Raw genomic sequence first — 21,988 nt, 5'->3', positions numbered from 1 at the left:
CTTTATGTGTTATCATGGTCACATATAAAAATTTATCCTTATATGTGTCTTACAGTGTGTGCTGTTTTTATGGAGTTTAAAGATTAATCATCCCAAAACAGTGTTTCTGCTTCGAGGAAATCATGAATGCAGACATCTTACAGAATATTTCACCTTCAAACAGGAGTGTAAGTATAATCACTTTTCCAGAACTTTTTTTTTTTTAAAGTAAACTCTAGGGGACCCCTAATGTGGGGCTTGAACTTACAGCTCTGAGATCAAGAATCACATGCTCTACTGACTGAGCCAGCCAGGCACTTCCATAACTTTTTTAGTTACCCTGTTGTCAGTCCCACAATGAATCAAACATAAACAGAAAAGAAACTAATGGAACTCAAATGCTTCCTGTTGTTCATTTTCTGGTAAGAACCAAGATTCTACCTTTTAAGACATTTATTTTGAAAATAACTATTGTGGTTTCCCCCTTTGTATATTAAAGTGATACATTTGGAAAAAAAAAAGTAATACATTTGGGATATTTGGAAAACATAAAAAAGTTCAAAGAAGATAAAAGTTGTCCAAAAAAAAAGTTGTTCATAGTCACACCACTTAAAAATAACTATTATCTCACTATTTGAGAGATAGTCTTCTTTTCTGTATATATAAAAGTCTATCAGGAAAAAAGAAGAAAAGAAGGGGAAAAAAAAGCCTATCATGAAATAGTTCAAATGCATATATATCTGTACATATTTTCAAAATAAAATTGGGCTGTTATATGCACTGCTTAATAAATTGCTCTTTTCACTTTATGTAATAAAATTTTTCTGTACCATTAAACATTTTTGAACATGATTTTAAAACGTTATTTTAATATTTTTAAGGTATCCCATCTTATGAATGCACTATCATGTAGCCAATTTAGTAATAACTGTATGACATTTCTGTTGTTTCCAACTATAAATAATACTGTAATAGTAAAAAAGCTTATTATTAAAGGTAAAATTTTTGAAAGTCAGAATGTTGCTAGCTGTTTGAAAAACAAACAAACAAAAAACCTCACAGAGGGATGCCTGGGTGGCTCAGTCAGTTAGGTGTCTGCCTTCAGCTCAGGTCATGATCCCAGAATTCTGGGATGGAGTCCTGCATCGGGCTCCTTGCTCGGCAGGGAGTCTGCTTCTCCCTCTGCTGCTCCTCCTGCTTGTGCCCTCTCTCACTGTGTCAAATAACTAAATAAAATCTTTAGAAAAAAACTCTCACAGATTTCTTTGACCAGAATCTAGGTACTTACAATTGGCTTTTACTTAACATTCAGTGTGATGGTACTGTGTTGGGCTTGTTTGAGAGAACTTACCCCATGGCATTTGCACTTAGTGTTTCCCACATAGCTATCTGTTCATAAGATCTACATCCTTACTTCATTCATGTCATCTGAGAGACTTTCTTCCTTGGTTGCTTTTTCTAAATTAAATATCTCATCATTTTACTCTCATACCCTGCTTTTTAAAAAAAAATAATATCTATCAACACCTTAAATTTTTGTATGTTTTTATATAAAATTTATATTTAAAAATTACATTTGTTTATTTTTCTCTCTTACCATAATTTAAGTTCCATGACAGCAGGGACATGTTGTATCCACTGTTGTTTTTCTAGAACAGTATCTAATAACTCATAGGAGATGCTTAAAAATATTGGTTGAATTAATTTGTTGAATGAATGATCATCTAGGATTTGTAATTTGGCACAAATTCCCAGAAGACAATTAAGTCAGAGGGCATAAACATTTTAAAGGCTTTTTAAAAAAAAATTTTTTTTTTTTAAAGATTTATTTGAGAGATAGAATGAGATAGAGAGAGAGCATGGGGGGGAGGGTCAGAGGGAGAAACAGACTCCCTGCTGAGCAGGGAGCCCGATGTGGGGCTCGATCCCAGGACTCCAGGATCATGACCTGAGCCGAAGGCAGTCGACTAACCAACTGAGCCACCCAGGTGCCCTGAAGGCTTTTGATACATACTCTAACTAGCCCTCTAAAAAGATTATGTATCAATTCATACTTTAAGGAATTTTTGTCTTTTTATATAAAGTGGAAGGAAAATATTGAAATAAAACCCACAAAATTTTAATCTTTTTGATTTCTAAAATGTTACTGTATTCTTTATAAAATAAGGAAGCTGAACTAAATTCTTGGGTATTGTTGGGACATCCGGGTGGCTCAGTTGGTTAAGTGTCTGCCTTCGGCTCAGGTCGTGATCCCAGGGTCTTGGGATCGAGTCCTGAATCAGGCTGTCTGCTCAGTGGGGAGCCTCCTTCTCCCTCTCCCTCTGCTGCTCCCCTTCCTTATGCTTTCTCTCACTCTCTGTTCTGCGCTCTATCAAATAATAAATAAAATCTTTAAAAAATAAGTAAATAAATAAATTCTTGGGTATTGTCTGGCTCTAAAATCTACACCTCTTTCTCCAAATAATACTGAATATATACAAATGCTTTAATGTCATGTAATTGATGGTTTGATCATGGATTTTACTTTGTGTCCTATTCAGATTTCTCTTCAGATTATTATCTTGGAGGAATATATCATAAAATATTTAAAGTTTTATTCCCAAAAGAATATTCAAAGTTGAAAAAAACAACTTTTAAATTTGTTTTCTGAGGCTCAAGAGTTTATCCAATCCTTCTCCCCAAAATCACTTTACTTATAGGTAGATTACAACTTGATAGTGTTCCATATGCTCATAGTAACTCTTGTTATTGTAGCTTCCTACACTGGAGTTGGCAGTTGTGATAACAACCTTCCTCCTATTAGATCCTGAAAGGAAAGGTAGTTTTTATTACAAAGAATTTTAGAGTATGAACACTTCAAAAAAATTCGACTGGCAGAACAGTCAGCTACAAGTGGGCAAGATACAGATCATTTCAGCCCTTGGGACTTAGAATGAACCGTTCAAATCAGTAGGTAACATGCCGGAAATGAAAAAAAAAATTAGATCTGTTGGTGAGTGTTTAAATTGGTATAAGATATTTGAAGAGCAATTTTGGAATATCTGTAAACATTTTTGACCCAGCCATTTGGCTTCTTCTAAGAATTTTCATGCCGGTTATATACAGTTTTTAATGCTATATAACAAATCACCACAAATTTAGCTGTTTGAAACAATACATTTATTATCTCACAGTTATTATAGGTCAGAAGTCCAGGCAGAGTGTGGCTGAATTCTCTGCTCAGGGTCTCCCTGAGCTGAAATCCAGGTGTCACCAGGGCTGCAGCTCTCACCTGGAGCTGGAGCTTGGGGTCTTTTCTAAGCTTACCAGTTATTGGCAGCCCTTGTGACCTTAGGGTTAATGTTCATTGTTTTCCTGCTAGCTGTTGGCTAGGGACTGCCCTCAGCTTCCAGAGATTGCTTGCAGTTCCTTGCTCCCACAGGCAGTTCACAGTATCGATGTTTGCTTTCTTCCAAGCAGCCCAAATGCACCTCTCTGCCTTCCTCTTCCCTGATCAGCCAGCTGGGGAAAGCCCTTTGCTTTTCAAAGGCTCACCTGATTAGGTTTGGGCCCACCTAGAGGAATCTCCCTTTTGCCCTAACGACATATTCAACATATTCACAAATTCCACGCACTGAAGGTGGGCATAGATTATACAGTGTTGTTGGTCATTGCTGGACATTTTAGAATTCTGCTTACCATACTGTATACTTGCAAAAAGACAATAGGATATGGATGTATAAGGATGTATGATAACAGTTATAGTGTTAATTGTAACAGCAAAAAAAGAAAACAAAGAAAAAAGATAATGTAAATATCAAAAAGGGACTGCGTAAATAATACATTTAAAAATGTATTAATACATTTTCAAAAATGGAATACTAGGCAGCTGTTGAAAGATCAAGGTGGGCCTAGATGTACTAATATGGAGAGATGTTCAAATACTTTGTCAGGTGACAAGCCATTTGCAGAACATGTATAATATGATCTCCTTTGTAAATTAAAAATATATAATGTGCATAAAATTGAAAACAGTAATTACCTGTGGGGAGTTAGGTCAGCAGGACTTGTACTTTTAATTTTATATCTTCCTGTGGTACTGCTGCAGTTATCTTTTATCACCACCATGTACTCCTATTATAATAAATTTTTAAACTGGTAACTTCAAAATCACCTGAATGGGCCCCAGGCATTTAAGAGGCTTTTTAAAGCACCCCAGAATAATTGTGCTGCTTGATGCTGGTTTAGAACACCTGCTTCAGAGGCATGGAAAGTATCTACTATTTGTCATCTGAGAACCATTTCATGAAATGGTTTAAAAATTGGAAATATTTTGCATTATTTTTATAAGGCAAATATGGGGATATTACTCATTACACTTCCTTTTCTTTACCTAGGAAAATTAAACAATTTATATCAAGCAGTTGATAAAGGCCCTGGAATGATCAGTATTTAGCAGTAAATAAGTCATAAGAAAGCTGCCTATGGATGCCTCTGTTGTGCATTAAGGGTCAGGTTTTTTTAGGTAATATTTTTATTCAATTCTTCCTCTGTTTTCTCAGAGTTTCTTTTTTGACTAGTATAAATTGGTTCAGACTATTTTTAGAAGATGGAACAATAGGTTCTGGGAAACATTTTAAGTGTTTTATTTGCACAGAATTGCTTATCTTAGGTTTTTATTTGCTTTTCACATGCTTTAATTTGTCAAACCAGGTTTCTTTCTTTTTTTCTTATCTTCAGAGATACTCCTGTTTCATTCTAATGCTGCATCTGAAATGTGAATAAATCTTGGAACAAGCACATAGATACAATTTCACATTTTATTCTTATGAGCAAAGAGCATGTGTGCTGCTTTGCATGGATGTTTTCACTGTTAAGCTGATTTCTCTTCAAGGGCCACCGTGGCTTTTAGAATCAGCACCTTACAATTACTGCTAAGTGATGTTTCATTCCAGATTGTGCAGCTGCAGTCTCGTGACTATTTCTAAGGGTGGCAGGTGGAGGTTGTTCTTTTTTTTACATAAATTCTTTTTTTTAAAAAATATTTTTTTATTTATTCATTTGATAGAGAGAGCACAAGCAGGTAGAGTAGTAGGGAGAGGGAGAAGCAGGCTCCCTGCTGAGCAAGGACCCCCCCCCCCCCCGATGCGGGGCTCAATCCCAGGACCCCGGGATCATTACCCGAGCCGAAGGCAGTTGCTTAACCAACTGAGCCACCCAGGTGCCCCTTTTTTACATAAATTCTTAAATTGCTTTACATTACAGTTATTTTTAGTATTCCTTTCAAACCCAGAGATAATATGAATAGCAAAGAAAAATAGAACAATTAACTTTTGACATATCATTTATCTTTGCAAAAATATTGCTTTACTGTTGTATACTTGGAAAGTAAACCTAGTACTTTTATGATTCCATCCCATAGCTCTGGGTCCAAATTTCTAAAGTAAATTAATTGTTTCCATGAGCCATTTTTTGATGTTTAATTAAATAGCTTACTGACAGGTTCTAGAAACTCCTGTAATTTTGCTAATGAAAACAGTATTGTTATGACAGGTTTATTTTTTTAAAAATAAGTATTGCTTGTCGTATTAATGCCTACATTATTATTTGTAGTAGTAAGAGATTAGTGTGGTTAGATTGTGGTATATCCATAAAGTGAACTACTGTTTAGACATAAAAAATTAATTACAAAGCTCTTCATATAAAGATATGGCATGATCTCCAAAATATGTTCATGATCTCCAAAATATGTTAAGTGCAAAAACCAAATGTAAAACAGTGTATATATGCTACCATTTATGTAAAAAATAAAAGGATGTTTTGAAAAGAGAATACAGGTACATATCTGCATGTGTATGCATAGGGTTATCTTTGTAAAGACCTACAGAAAACTAGTAATACTGGTTGCTTGCAGGGGGTGGGTGGGAGGAGTAGGGGTTTGTAGACCTGTATAACTTTTTATAGCTTTTGTATTTTGAACTATGTAAATGTAATTTTTTTTTCATAATGAAAGCAAATGTAAATGAAGATAAGTATATAATCAGTGGCTAGACCAGGTCATGGTTTCTTGCAAATAGTGTTGACTCTCAAAATTACCTTTAAAGAATATTGTTGAAATTCTGTTTTGTTAATGTGGCATTATTGAAACTGGTTAGAACTTGTATCATCAGTGTGATCCTGTGATTGAGGTACATTTTCCTTTGTTATGGAAATTATTGTTTTATGGGATAAAGCTTAAAATTTCTCATGAAAATAAAACACTGAGTCAGCTAATTTAACCTTTGGGAATTATATATTTGGCTATTTAGATTCTCCTATTAAATATTTAATTTGAAATAATGATTGGGAGAATTACATGGTATTAAGAGCATGAACAGGTTCAATTTTCAGTCTTGCCACTTACTAGCTTGTGACTTCGGCAAGTAGGCCCAATTTCTTCAGTTTTTTAATGAAGATAGTGACAGTACTTATAGGGTTTCTGTGAAGATAAAATAAGGTAATTTCATTAGTTAACACAAAGTACCTACTGTGTGCCATATGTTATTCAAAGCATTTTACATATATGAATTCATTTAATCTTCACAGCAACCTTGTAATATAGGTATGTATTGTCATTATGCCCATTTTATAGATGAGGAAATCAAAACACAGAGAGCTAAGCAATTTGTGCTGAGTATCACAGCTAGTAGCCAAGCTTCAGATCGAGGCAGTCAGGTTCCATACTCCATTCTTTTGATCACCACACTGTGGGGAACACTTAACTCACTGATGGCACAGATACATTGTGAACCTTCAACAAATTTCAATAATAAAGGTGATATATAATAATAATAAATATTACTATATAAAGTTACATAATTCATCAGAGAAAATACATATAAACTAAGTCAAGGAAGAATATAGATATCTTCAGTCTAACTCCTCAGAAAGTAAATGTGTTGGTATTTATGTACCTATTCATATACTTTAAGAAAATAAAAATTTTGTAAACTATTTTGGTCATGTGTTAATATAACATTAACTTTTTTTTTTTTAAGATTGTACTTATTTATTTGACAGACACAGCGAGAGAGGGAACACAAGCGGGGTAGTGGGAGAGGGAGAAGCAGGCTTCCCGCTGAGCAGTGATCCCGATGTGGGGCTCAATCCCAGGACCCCAGGATCACAACCTGAGCCGAAGGCAGATGCTTAACGACTGAGCCTTCTTTATGCTTAGTTTGATTCATAACCTCCTGGTTTTTAAAAAATTTTATGAATTTTTTTATTTTAATTCCAGTATAGTTAACACGTAGTGTTATATTAATTTCAGATGTACAATATAGTGATTCAACAATTCTATACATTACTCAGTGCTCATCATGATAAGTGTACTTTTAATCCCCATCACCTATTTCACCCATCGCCCCACTCACCTCTCCTCTAGTAACCATCAGTTTGTTCTCTATGGGTAAGAGTCTGTTTCTTGGTTTTTCTCTCTCTTTTTTTAATTTTTTAAAAAAATTTTATTTGAAATTGAGAGAGAGAGAGAGCATGAGCTGGGGGGGGTGGGAGGAGGGGCAGAGTGGGAGGGAGAAGCAGGCTCTCCACTGAGCAGGGAGCCTGACATGGGGCTCGATTCCAGAACCCTGGGATCATGACCTCAGCTGAAGCTTAACCAACTGAGCCACCCAGACTCCCCTCTCTTTCTTTTTCTTTGTTTGTTTTGTTTCTTAAATTCCACATGAGTGAAATCATACGGTACTTTTCTTTCTCTGGCTGGCTGACTTCGTTTAGCATTATATTCTAGCTCTATCCATGTCATTGCAAATGGCAAGATTTTATTATTTTTGTGGTTAAATAATATTCCATTGTACATATACCTATAACATTTTCTTTATACATTCAGGTATTGATGGACATTTGGGCTGCTTCCATAGTTTGGTATTGTAAATAATGCTGCAATAAACATAGGGGTGCAGATATCCTTTCGAATTAGTGCTTTTATATTCTTTGGGTAAATAAATAAACAATAGTGTGATTACTCGACTGTAGGGTAGTTCTATTTTTAATTTTTTGAGGAACCTCCGTACTGTTTTCCACAGTGGCTGCACCAGTTTGCATTCCCACCAGGTTCCTTTTTCTGCACATCCTCACCAACACTTGTTTTCTGTGTAACCTCCTGTTTTAATGTACAAAATGGGGTATTGCTTGTCATCTTTCTCCAGACTTGGTATCCTTTTGGAAGTAGGCTAAGGAATTCTTTTGAGTCATTCGTAGACACTTCTCCAAAGAAGACATCCAGATGACCAACAGACACATGAAAAGATGCTCAATATCACTCATCATCAGGGAAATGCAAATCAAAACCACAGTGAGCTGTCACCTCATACTAGTCAGAATGGCTAGTATCAAAAAGACAAGAAATAACAAGTTGGCAAAGATGGGGAGAAAAGGGAGCCCTTGCTTGCTGTTGATGGGAATGTAAATTGGTACAGCCATTATGGAAAACAGTATGGAGTTTTCTTAAAAAAATAAAAATAGAAAAAAAGTAGAAGTACCATATGATCCAATAATTCCATCACTTAGGTATTTATCCAAAGAAGATGAAAACAGTAATTTGAAAGATTTATGTACCCTTATGTTTATTGTAACATTATTTACAGTAGCCAAGATATGGATACAACCTAGTATCCTTTGATAGGTAAATAGATAAAGATGTGGTGTGTAAACACACACACACAGACACACACAGCAATATTTTTTCTTTTTAATAAAAAAGATTTTATTTATTTATTTGAGAGAGTGAGAGAGAGAAAGCTGGAGCAGGGGGAGGGGCAGAGGGAGAAGCAGACCCCCTGCTGAGCAGGGAGCCTGATGTGGGGCTCCATCCCGGGACACCAGGACACTGGGATCATGACCTGAGCCCAAATCAAGAGTTGGCCGCCACTTGCCCGACTGAGCCACCTAGCCGCCCCCCCCACAGCAATGTTACTCAGCCATAAAATGAATGAAAACTCTTGCTGTTCATTATAACATGGATAGACCCAGGGGATATTATATTAAGTGAGGTAAGTCAGACAGAGAAAGACAAATACCATATGATTTCACTTACATGTGGAATCTGAAAAACAAAACAAAAACAGAAACAGACTCAAATACGTAGAACAAATATGGTTGCTGGAGGGGAAACAGGTGGAGAATGGACTAAATGGGTTAAGGTGATTAAGAGGCACAAACTTCCAATTAGAAAATAAATAAGTCACAAGGATGAAAAGTATGACATAGGGTATATAGTCAATAGTATTGTAATAACTATATGGTAAAGATGGTAACTATACTTATCATGGTGAACATTACATAATGTATAGAATTGTTGAATCAATATATTGTACTGAAACTAATATGACATTGCATGTCAATTATACTTGAATTAAAAAAAACAAAACTCCTCCCTATATCTAAGCTTAAGACTCTTACAGAGGAATTTTTTATTGACATTGGCAAGAGGGAACTCTGGCTCCAAGGATTTTCAGGAGAAAAAGTTAATCACTGGCCACGAACAAAAGGAGTTGGGTTTTTCGGGTTTTTTTTCCACTTTTTTCCTCATGTAGACTTTATGGCCAATATGGATCTACTCTTGCAATAGCCAAAATTTATAGTGTTCAAATAAAAAGCAGAATATCAGGATGTAATTGTAAGGAGATGCAAAGATGCATAAGGCATGGCTCTTACTAACTTGGTTGTCCTAATAGAGTTAGCATATGTTGTGAAATAGATGATCTTAACTGCGGTCATGGTAATACAAAATGCTCTGAAGTGTTGTTGTTTTTTTTTAAAGATTTTATTTATTTATTTAACTGACAGAGAGAGACAGCTAGAAAAAGAACACAAGCAGGGGGAGTGGGAGAGGGAGAAACAGGCTTCCCGCCAAGCAGGGAGCCCGATGTGGGGCTCGATCCCAGGACCCTGGGATCAGGACCTGAGCTGAAGGCAGCCTTTTGACCAACTGAGGCACCCAGGTGCCCCAATGCTCTGAAGTTTTTAAAGGAACCCACAGACTCCCTTAATGCCCTCAAACCTTGGCAATAAAGAGAAGATCCTCACATTCAGGAATGTAAAGTCTTATAACTCAGATATGGTTCCCTTCATCTATACCTACCCTTTAGGAATGTCTCTCCAGACATTTCTGCCATCCATGTTCTGTACTCTGGCCCAAATCTGGACCATTACCCTTCACTTTATTCTCCAAAGCCTTGCCAAGACCAGGTTTTGATCCTTAAACACATCTTTTCTAAAAGCTTGGAAATTACAAGGAAGTAAACACAGAAACAATTATCAACTAGATAATCTGACTCACTTGCTATGGCTTTGTTCTCTAGGTCCTGTAGGCTTGTCTCATCTTCACAGAATTTTGGAAGAGCAGGAGCTCATAGTTCTGTAGGGCTGCCTGCCTTTACGACCTCTGGCCTTCTCTACCAACAGGCACCTCCAGGCTTGACTTTCTGAAATCCAAAGCCAAGGAAGAAAAAAATATTCCCTTTCTTTTTAAACTAAAGCCATCTTTCAGCTTTCCAGCTCTTACTTCATGACAGATTGTTTCTGGATAATTGTGGAGACTCCACCCTCTGCCCACTGGAGTGTTTCCTTGTTCTTTAACCCCAAAATACAATTCATAAAGATGAACATTTTTTTAATTTTTATTTATTTACTTGAGAGAGACAGACAGAGGGAGAGTAAGAGGGAAAAGCAGACTCCCTGTTGAGCAGGGAGCCTGATGTGGGACTGGATCCCACAACCCTGAGGTCCTGACCTGAGCCGAAGGCAGACATTTAACTGATTGAGCCACCTAGGTGCCCCAGGGATGAACATTTTTATATAAAATGGAATTGAAACAAAATTTGCTAAAACATCTTAAAAATCATAGCAAAAGAGTATTGATATTTTATTGATTACTCTTAAAACTTCAGTTTCCATTTATATTTCTTCAGTACCCCCCGGAGAGTCTTTTAGTCACAACAAAATATTCAGGCTTACAAGATTACCATGGGCCATATTGGCATTTATCTCCTAGAAGGATACAGTCCAGACACAGCTGCAGCTCCAGGCATCCCTTTTCAGGGGAGTAGTCCTCATGAGAGTGGGTATAGCAGTCCGAAGGTTTTCTGCCTACCCCTCCCCCTCCAAGTCACAGTTCAGGTGCAGGGAAACTATCCATATTGGGCAGATCGGGGAGCCACTGTGGCTTAGAAGCCTCAGGTAGCACAATTGCCAATATTGCCTGTAAAAGCTTTATTGGTATAGATTCCAGGATCCCACAGACACCTACCTTGAGTCATTGGACTCAGAAGTACAAAGCTGTAGCTACCAGGTAATTGAGTAATTTTTAACATAAGCTATGTTGCCTAATAACACAGCTGACATTCGCCTTATCAGGTTTCCAAGGCAACAGAGCTAGAAAGTTAATCCAACGTAACACTTGTCTTTAGAGGAGATTTTGTTTACCTTTTATCCACAACTTTTCAAGCATATTTTTATAAAGATGATTGTTTTCAAGTTTGCCTGAAATGAATGGCTTTGAAGTAGCTTCATAATTTTCTGTCCAATATCCTTTTTCATATATGATAAATTTTAGCTTTTCTTCCTTTGACTGTTTTTCTTTTTTTGATAGGTCGAATCAAATATTCTGAACAGGTGTATGATGCGTGTATGGAGACATTTGACTGTCTTCCTCTTGCTGCCCTCTTAAACCAGCAGTTTCTGTGTGTACATGGAGGGATGTCACCTGAAATTACTAGTTTAGATGACATTAAGAAAGTAAGTAATCTTTCAGTAGTCTTATGGAGTATATGTATTTTTAGTTTTTTTTTTATTGTAGTCAACTAATATGCCTCTATTGCTGAAAATTTTTAAATACAGATAATCAGAAGTAAGAAAGTGAAAATCACCTGTGGTCTCATTATTGGGAGACAACCACTGTTAACATTTTGCTAAATATCTTCCAGAAAATTCCTGTAAATTTTAATGAAATCTGTACTTTCACCTACAGGAAACATAACCTATTTTGAGTATAGCCCTGAAACTTTAAATTATGTAGCAATACAAAAGGAAGGAAATCAGGGTTCTAATCCCTGTCCTGCATTGACTTGTGTAACCTTGACCAAACCACTTAACTCTTAATCACGTTTTCTTTTCTTTTTTTTTTTTTTTAAAGATTTTATTTGACAGAGAGAGAGACAGTGAGAGAGGGAACACAAGGAGGGGGAAGTGGGAGAGGGAGAAGCAGGCTTCCGGCAGAGCAGGGAGCCCGATGCGGGACTCCATCCAGGGACTCCAAGATTATGACCTGAGCGGAAGGCAGTCGCTTAACCAACTGAGCCACCCAGGCGCCCTGACTTTGACATTTTAGATGATAGAATTTAATTGCTACACTCTTGTGAGTTGGTGATTATCATTTTCAGGATTTTCTATAAAGATGATCAATCTTTTTTCACTTCTGTTGTTCTACGTTATCATCTTTTCTCTACCTTTGTATTCTTCTACCAGTCTCATGTAGATACTGAAATTAAAGATTTTTCTGTTTATAAAACTTTTCTCTGAATTAAAGTTACTCTCCTCAGGGTAAGAGGATATGCCTATATTTCTGCTGCCTTATGGTCTTTAAAATAACCAGCATTTCTCTTTTACATTGTTAAGTTTTGAATTTTGCAATTCTGAATCACTTGTATTAAAAACCTCCCCTTTCACTCAGTAGAAGTCCTCAGCTATCTTAGTTACCGGTTTTGTCTTGCTTTTTATGCTACTAACCAAAGCAGCAATGACTCAAGGCTTAAATTAATAACTTACATTGAAATGCCTGCACTGCATAGAATGGAAAGGATGAAAGTCCTTTACAAAATAAAACTAGAAATCTCCACTGGAATGAGGTAGACAATGAACAGAACAATTGTAAAACCTTTCCTGCCCTGATGGTAATGTTAGCTCACCTAGGCAGTTGAAAGGAACTTTACATAGTCTTTCTCAATAAAGACTAGGATGTAAAGCAGTCCTTTTCTACAGTATGGTTAGATGACAGGGATATTTATACAAATTTATTTCAAAAAAATAATAAAAATTGTGTATCCAAATTTGTTAAATGCTCATTTTCTTCCTAAAGGAAAAATTCTTTATGGGGCTTGCTGCTTTTTCTCCTAATATATTCTTGTTGGTGGGAGGGTTTGGTTTGGTTTTGTTTTTGACCCATACCAGTTTCCAAAAGTTCCTTTTGCCTTCATGATTTTTCTTCTTTTGGTTTTTGTGTGTTTTCTAGTTAGACAGGTTTAAAGAACCTCCAGCCTTTGGGCCAGTGTGTGACCTGCTTTGGTCTGATCCTTCAGAGGATTATGGTAATGAAAAGACCTTGGAGCACTATACCCACAACACTGTCCGAGGGTGCTCTTATTTTTACAGGTAAGCTAATCCTCAAAGTTATAAGTTAGGAAAGGGAATTGTAATATGTATCATCAAATTATTTGTAAGTACTTTATATCTTATATATATAATTTGTGTAGTATAAAGACTTTTGTTTAATTTTTTGATTAATAGAAGGCAGAAAATTCTTATTTTGTTTTTTACATTTTAATAGGTATTATGTACCCTCATAATATATGAGTACCTTCATTAATACCTAAGTGTAATATACTGAACATGATTGAACAGAACATCTTGCAGTGATTAAATGTTATTTTCTGACCCTAAACAATCTTGATTATTTGTTCCCAAACATCATCAATGAGTTTTTTTAAAAATAAAGATTTGTTGGCTCTTCCCCCAGAGATTCTGATTCAGTGGGTCTGAGACAGGAAAATCCTGTTATTTTTTTAAAAATCTCTCCAGTGTTTGGAACCACTGCTATAGGCCAAGATATAAAAAGAACAGGACATTGTGAACTAAGCCCAGGACATTTCCTGGAAGTTGGCTGTTGTCTTAAATCTCATATGTGAGCTTTTATTGTGTTCTACCATTCAAAAAGAGGGAGAGAGAGAAGTTTGAAGCCTAAATTTTTTTAATCCCAGTGTTTGACTGTGACAAGTTAATGCATATAGTTAGTTTAAATCTTTGTTAATTGCCTAGATAGTACATTTATTAAATGAAATCCACATATATTAAGTAAAAAGTCTTAATATTGCCATAGTTTTAACCTTCTTCTAGGCAACCTTGTTTTATTCCTTTCTGAGTTATTTAAATTTTACTTCTCTCTTTTTAAAATTTTTTAAAAAAGATTTTATTTATTTATCTTGAGAGAGAGAGAGTACATGCGCACGCTGAGCCAAAACCAAGTCAGACACTCAACTGACTGAACCCCTAAATTTTACTTCTCTTTACAGTGCTTAAAATAAAGATCATAATACCTTTTTATTGTTTGCACAACAGAAACTCTGTGATTTCTTTGGAGATGAGCTTGACAACATCTATTATAAATGTCCAGGGCCTTTGATCCAGAAGTTCTTCTTCTAAAGTGTAATCCTGTGGCTGTACAACTGATCCTCGTTATTTACGAATTCTGATCTTCAAATTTGCCTTCCTGTTAAGAATTACTTGTAACTGCAAAGTCACCTCTCATGGCACTGTCATGGTCATTCAGACATGCACACATGCTGAATGATGAAAAATTTGTCACCCCATGTGTCTTCCTAACCGAGGTTAACAAGGAGCTGCTTTGCTGTCTTGTTTCAGCTTTCATGCTATTACACCATTCTTTTTGTGGTCCATTTAGTACAATACTTTTCACATTTTTTTGTTGGTGAGTTTGCTGTGTAAAATGGCCCCCAACATAGTGCTTAAGTGCTACCGAGTATTTCTACATGTAAGAAGGCTGTGATGTGTCTTACAGAGAAAATACATATAAGCTTTATTCGGGAATGACTTAAGGCATTGTTGTCCATGAGTCCCATGTTAATTAATCAACAGTATATGTTAAATAAGGTGTCCTTACACAGAAACACACATAAAACAAGGTTATGAATTGATCGGTTAGTGAAAATGTGACCAGAGGCTCACAGGACCCTAACTGTGTATTTTCTCTAGGAGCAGTGGTTCAGTTTTGACTAATGCTGTATTTACAAGTTAACTTTATAGAACATAGCTACTGCAAATAACAAGAATCAACTATGTAAATGTGCAGATGTGTAAAATGTATACCCTTGAACAACGTGTTTGAACTGCACAGGTCCACTTAAACACGGATTTTTTTTTTTATATAAATAACAGTACTAGAAATGTATTTTTTCTTGCTTAAGATTTTCTTTTCTCTAGCTTATTTTAGCGTAAGAATAAAGCATATGATACATAGAACATACAAAGTATGTGTCAATTGACTGTTATGGGTAAGGCTTCTAGTCGACAGGCCAGCTTTTGGGGGAGTCAAAAGTTACATACATGAAGGTGCCTAGAACATGTGACTTTTGATCTCAGGGTCGTGAGTTTAGGCCCCATGTTGGGCATGGAGCCTACTTAAAAAAAGCTATACACACAGGGCGCCTGGGTGGCTCAGTCGTTGGGCATCTGCCTTCAGCTCGGGTTATGGTCCCAGGGTCCTGGGATCGGGCCCCGAGTTGGGCTCCCTGCTCCGCAGGAAGTCTGCTTCTCCCTCTCCCACTCCCCCTGCTTGTGTTCCCTCTCTTGCTGTGTCTTTCTCTGTCAAATAAATAAAATTTAAAAAAAATAGTTATATACACAAGAAAAAGTTATACACAGATTTTTGACTGCGAGGGGAGTCAACACTCCCCACATTGTTCAAGGGTCAGTGGTACAAGGTTATTCACTGGTGTATTATTTGTGATAAATTTATTTATTTTTAAGTAGGCTCCACACCCAACAAGGAGCCCAATGTGGGGCTTGAAGTCACAGCCCTGAGACCCTGAGATTTAGAGTGAGATACTTAACCAACTGAGCCACCAAGGTGCCCCTATGATAAAAGATTTAAAACAACCCAAATGTTCAATAGAAGAATAGTTAGTTGAATACCTTGTGGTACATTCAGACAATGGAATGTGCCAGACTATTCAAGGAGGCTATTTTTTTTAATAAAAAAAAGAAAACAAACCCTTTATGTACAGATATAAAATACAGGCATACCTTATTTTATTGCACTTCGCTGTATTGCACTTCATAGATACTGAGTTTTTTACAAATTGAAGGTTTGCAGCAATCTTGTGTTGAGCAAGTCTCTTGGGTATTATTTTTCCAGCAGTATTTGCTCACTTCCTGTCTCTGTCACATTTTGGTAATTCTCCCAATATTTCAAAATTTTTTATATTTATTTATTTAAATTATATTTATTTATTTAAATCACCATTTAAATATGGTGATTTGTGATCTGTGATTATGACCACTGAAAGCTCAGATGATGGTTAGCATTTTCAGCAATAAGGTATTATTTTTAAGTTAAGGTATATGCATTATTTTTTTAGACATAATGCTATTGCACACTTAATAGACTACGGTATAGTGTAAGTTTAACTTTTATATGTACTGCGAAACCAAAAAATTAATTTGACCTGCTTTATTTCAATATTTGCTTTGTTGTGGTGGTCTGGAACAGAACCCACAACATCTCCAAGGTATGCCTATAGAATATCTTTTAAAGGGTACTCAAAGAAACCAGGAACATTGGTTGCTCCTAAGGTAGCTAGAAGATAGATGTAGGAAGAAGGGCGGCATTTAGGGATGCCTGGCTGGCTCAATCAGAAGAGCATGCAACTTGGGCACCTGGGTGGCTCAGTTGGTTAAGCGACTGCCTTCGGCTCAGGCCATGATCCTGGAGTCCCGGGATTGAGTCCCGCATCGGGCTCCCTGCTCAGCAGGGAGTCTGCTTCTCCCTTTGACCCTCCCCCCTCGCATGCTCTCTCTCTCTCTCTCTCTCTCATTCTCGCTCTCAAATAAATAAAATCTTTAAAAAAAAAAAGAGCATGCAACTGACTCTTGATCTTGGGGTCATGAGTTTGAGCCCCACATTGGGTATAGAGATTATTTAAAAAAAATAAACTTTAAAAGAAAAAAAGAAGAGAGGCATTTCACTGTATCTGTATCTCACTATTTGTATCTTTCAATTTATACCATGCGAATGTACAATCTATTTTAAAAGTTAATTTTTCTAATGAGCATAATAAGAAAGATTTAAATATAAATAATTAACACTTGGATAATTCTAGGATAATTTGGTATTCTCCATTCTCCAGTTTTTCCTATCAGGTAATTCTTCCCCCCCCCTTCACAGCCCCCCCCCACCCCAGAGGGAGAGAGAGAATCTTTTTTTTTAAAATTTTTTATTGTTATGTTAATCATCATATATTACATCATTAGTTTTTGATGTAGTGTTCCATGATTCATTGTTTGTGCATAACACCCAGTACTCCACGCAGAATGTACCCTCTTTAATACCCATCACCAGGCTAACCCATCCCCCCACCCCCCTCCCCTCTAGAACCCTCAGTTTGTTTTTCAGAGTCCATTGTCTCTCATGGTTCGTCTCCCCCTCCGACTTACTCCCCTTCATTCTTCCCCTCCTGCTATCTTCTTCTTTTTCTTTTTTCTTAACATATGTTGCATTATTTGTTTCAGAAGTATAGATCTGTGATTCAACAGTCTTGCACAATTCACAGCGCTCACCATAGCACATACCCTACCCAATGTCTATCACCCAGCCACCCCATCCCTCCCACCCCCCACCACTCCAGCAACCCTCAATTTGTTTCCTGAGATTAAGAATTCCTCATATCAGTGAGGTCATATGATACATGTCTTTCTCTGATTGACTTATTTCACTCAGCATAACACCCTCCAGTTCCATCCACGTCATTGCAAATGGCAAGATCTCATTCCTTTTGATGGCTGCATAATATGCCATTGTGTATATATACCACATCTTCTTTATCCATTCATCTGTCGATGGACATCTTGGCCCTTTCCACAGTTTGGCTATTGTGGACATCGCTGCTATAAACATTGGGGTGCACGTACCCCTTCGGATCCCTACATTTGTGTCTTTGGGGTAAATACCCAGTAGTGCAATTGCTGGATCGTAGGGTAGCTCTATTTTCAACTGTTTGAGGAACCTCCATATGGGAGAGAGAATCTTAAGAAACCCGAGTAGAAATTAAGAGTGTACTTGTGGCGCCTGGGCACTGACTCTTGGTTTTAGCTCGGGTCTTGATTTCAGGGTCATGGGATACAGCCCCCCTTGGCTCCATCTTCAGTGCAGAATCTGCTTGAGATTCTCTCTCCCTCTCTCTCTCTCCCCCAACCCCACTTTTGTGTGCTCTCTCTCTCAAAATAAATAAATAAATCTTAAAAAAAAAAAAATCAGACACCTAACTGAGCCACTCAGGCACCCCAACCTATCAGGTTTTTCTAAATGTAGCAAGATAATAATATTGAGAGAAAATGTTAGGAGTAGATGCAAATATCACACCTTTCATTAGAATATAGTTAGATGTAATATTTGCATTTACTCCTGAAATACTCCTGCATAATATCAACTTGGCTTTGATATTACTTGTGAAGCTGTAAGTAGGTTATTTAACTTTTCTAACAATTTGATAATTTGAAAATTGTGTGTTTGGTTTTTAGCACCTAATCTCTCTCTCTCTCTCTCTCTCTCTCTCTCTCTCTCTCTCTCTCTCTCTCTCACACACACACACACACACACACACACACAGTACCCTGGTACTTTTTTTTATATCAAGACAAGAAAAGTTTTGGTGTTGTTATGTTAAGGGTTAAGACAAGAAATTTTAAAGGTAGGGAGCTCTTTTCCTGTCCTAAGGTTGTCTGTTATCTGCATATTTGATCTGGAATGAGGTATATTAGTGAAGTGGAAAAACAGTGATGATTGCTAAGCCATTAATAAAAGTTCAGTGGTATGTCAAATCTATAATTTTGAAACAAATTCAACTAATAGCGTCTTGACTTTTCCCCTTCCTCCTACTAAAAACCAATTGTTTTAGTTCTGGGTTTATGTTTTCTAATTTTCTTTTTCAGTTACCCTGCAGTTTGTGAATTTTTGCAGAACAATAATTTGTTATCAATAATCAGAGCCCACGAAGCCCAGGATGCTGGGTAAGTTATATTAAAACTGTACCAATTATCATTACAGAGTTTTGCCTTTTATATCAAGACAGACAGACTGTTATCTCTCTTCCAGGTATCGAATGTACAGGAAGAGCCAAACAACAGGCTTTCCATCACTTATTACAATTTTCTCTGCCCCCAATTACCTAGATGTCTATAATAATAAAGGTAAAGGAGTCCAGTGATATTTGAGTTTGAATTTGTGAGTAAATGTGAGCTCTAATTTAATCATATATATGTGTAAGTATATTACATATAAGAAAAGAGGTCTTACTTGAAACAAAGGCCAAGAAACTTAGAATTTAGGCTACTGCTTGGTTTTCATTTCCTAAGGATTATTGGGCTCTTTGTAAATATAAATAATGATCATAATAGGTCTGATGTGTACTCCTGAATCAAAATATAAGAGGAATAGGGGCGCCTGGGTGGCTCAGTCAGTTGAGCGTCTGGCTCTTGGTTTTGGTTTGGGTCATGATTTCATGGGTCGTGGGATTGAGCCCTGAGTCAGGCTCTGTGCTCAGTGGGGACTGTTTGAAGATTCTCTCCCTCTGCCCTGAAATATTCCTGCATAATATCAACTTGGCATTGATATTACTTGTGAAGCTGTAAGTAGGTTATTTAACTTTTCTAACAGTTTGATAATTTGAAGATTGTGTGTTCGGTTTTTAGCACCTAATCTCTCTCTCTCTCTCTCTCACACACACACACGCACACGCACGCGCACGCGCGCGCGCACACACACACACACACACACACACACTCACACACTACCCTGGTACTTTTTTTTATATCAAGACAAGAAAAGTTTTGGTGTTGTTATGTTAAGGGTTAAGACAAAAAAATTCTTCCCCCTAACTCCTTCTCTCTCCCTCTCTCTTTAAAATAAATAAATAAATCTTATATAAGAAGAAGAAATTCAGGTTCAAGTTAGAATAGTCATCATAAATTATTACTTTTGGTGAATTTAATTTATTTGTAACAGTACCTCAATAAAATGTCACTATTTGGAGTTTTAATGTTTATAAATTATTAAGCTGTTTTTGCTTTTCTTGAGGAATGGTACAGGTAGGTGAATACTGTACAAAAAGTCAGAAAAATCCTTTCAGTTCAAGCCCTGTCAGAAACTAAATAGTGTGACTTTAGGCAAGTCACATTATTTTTCTACACCTCAATTTCCCATATAAACAGGATTAAATATAAACATGCCTTCAATCCAGAAATTCTCATTCTAAGACTTTATCCTATTGAAAGTTTTATTTTTACATACGCCCAATGTGGGGCTTGAACTCATGACCCTGAGATCAAGAGTTGCATACTCTACTGACTGAGCAAGCCAGGTACCCCAAAATCTTTTTTTTTTTTAATTTTTTATGATTCATAGTTTGTAAGTTTTGTATTGGGGCAAACTTCCTCTGTAATATCCTCTGTAACATGCCTCTGTAACTATTTTGTTGTTTATAAAGTATGACTATAAAATAATAGAACTTTTATACAAACATGCCAGAACGTATATATCCAAGTGAGTATTGTCCCTTCACAGTAGTTACCTTGGGAAGCTATATGCTTATTCCAACAATGCTGCCATTGTTCAAAGCGTTTTCGGAACTCCTCTTTTGGCATTGCCTTCAGAGTCTGCGACACATTCTTTTGATTATCCTCAGTGATGGGAAATCTTCGTCCTTTGAGGGTGGATTTGATTTTTGGAACAGCCAAAAGTCATTTGGAGTCAAGACTGGTGAATAAGGTGAGTGATCAAGCTAGATGATACCATTTGGGGTCAGAAACAAGGTATGATTATAGGGTAATGAGACTGGTTTTTCTTGTGTTGCTTATAAAATGGGTCTGGAGGCGATTCCAAAAGAGGAGTTCCAAAAATGTTTTGAGTAATGGCAGCATCTTTGGATTAAATATATGGTAAGGCAGCAAGGTGTATTGAAAAGAGCACTAAGGTAGGAGTCAGAAGAAATTCTAGTCTAGTCCTGCTTCACTTTTAAATTCACAGCTAACATGACACTTAATTTCACATTTAACGAGACACTTAACTTCTCTGAGCCTCGGTGTATCTTTAAAATACCTGTCATATAGGGTTGTTGAAGATAAGTTGGAATACTAAAAATAAACATTAAAAGCATCTGTCAAACTCTAAATTGCTATGATAGTATAACATTTTACTGTTGTTGTGCCTAGTGTGATTACATCAGAGGACCACACTCATCTCATATATAAGGTCTGGTGTGTTTGTAGTTGGTGGTTTTTAAGTCTCATTACTTTATAGTCATACCTTGTATATGCAGCTGGGGAGTCAAGTTTAAAAGAGGTCCACAGTATACTTACTATGTATCCTGTTTAAAGGGAAACTAAGGAATGGCACTTCTCATTTCAGTCTGATTTGAATCAGTCATCTCAGTGGCTTACTACACATTTTAAAAAACACTTCTTCGACTTCAGTTCTCTTCCAGCATCTAGTTTTTTTTTACATCTCGTCATTCTTTTCTGAATCTTAGCTACCCCACAACACTCTGCTTCTCCCTAACTCCATTCTTTCTTATTTCCTTCTTAATATTCCCAATATGTCAGAGACTTAGTTTTCTTCTTATTTCTTCCATTATGAATGGTATGTGCTGCTTGTGTTGGCAACTTCTTCAAGGACACTTCATGGCCCTAGTCCTCTATGTGTGATGAAGACATTCCCTTTTCCCTTGTTCAGGCTCACTAGGAAGAGTATCTGTTGATTGCACTGTGGATTTGTCAGTGTGCTCAACTGAAACCTGCCACCCAACACAGCAGTCACTTCACTCATTCACTAAATGCCATCTCGTTTTCTGCCCCATTCTAACCTGGTTTTGATCTTGACTATTCCTTTAGTGAACTTTTAAGTCACAGTCCAGTCTATACCAGAGTTTTCTGTTGACTTTGACATAATTGGTAACTTTATCTTGAAACA

At 36.7% G+C, this 21,988-nt stretch overlaps 1 protein-coding gene across 4 annotated transcripts in view; it reads left to right on the top strand.

The window, feature by feature from the left end:
* Positions 1-21,988, top strand: part of PPP3CC (protein phosphatase 3 catalytic subunit gamma) — a 99,883-nt gene that overhangs the window by 49,958 nt on the left and 27,937 nt on the right. For all 4 annotated transcript variants that reach the window (XM_027597467.2, XM_027597468.2, XM_027597464.2 and 1 more), the window contains exons 4-8: positions 56-167; positions 11,606-11,751; positions 13,244-13,383; positions 18,955-19,032; positions 19,118-19,212. In XM_027597467.2, the coding sequence (XP_027453268.1) occupies positions 56-167; positions 11,606-11,751; positions 13,244-13,383; positions 18,955-19,032; positions 19,118-19,212 (571 nt within the window). The remainder of the gene's footprint in view (positions 1-55; positions 168-11,605; positions 11,752-13,243; positions 13,384-18,954; positions 19,033-19,117; positions 19,213-21,988) is intronic.

This window comes from Zalophus californianus, chromosome 2, assembly GCF_009762305.2.
Source record: "Zalophus californianus isolate mZalCal1 chromosome 2, mZalCal1.pri.v2, whole genome shotgun sequence".
Lineage (NCBI taxonomy): Eukaryota > Metazoa > Chordata > Mammalia > Carnivora > Otariidae > Zalophus > Zalophus californianus.
This window is presented reverse-complemented; position numbering and strand designations above follow the sequence as displayed.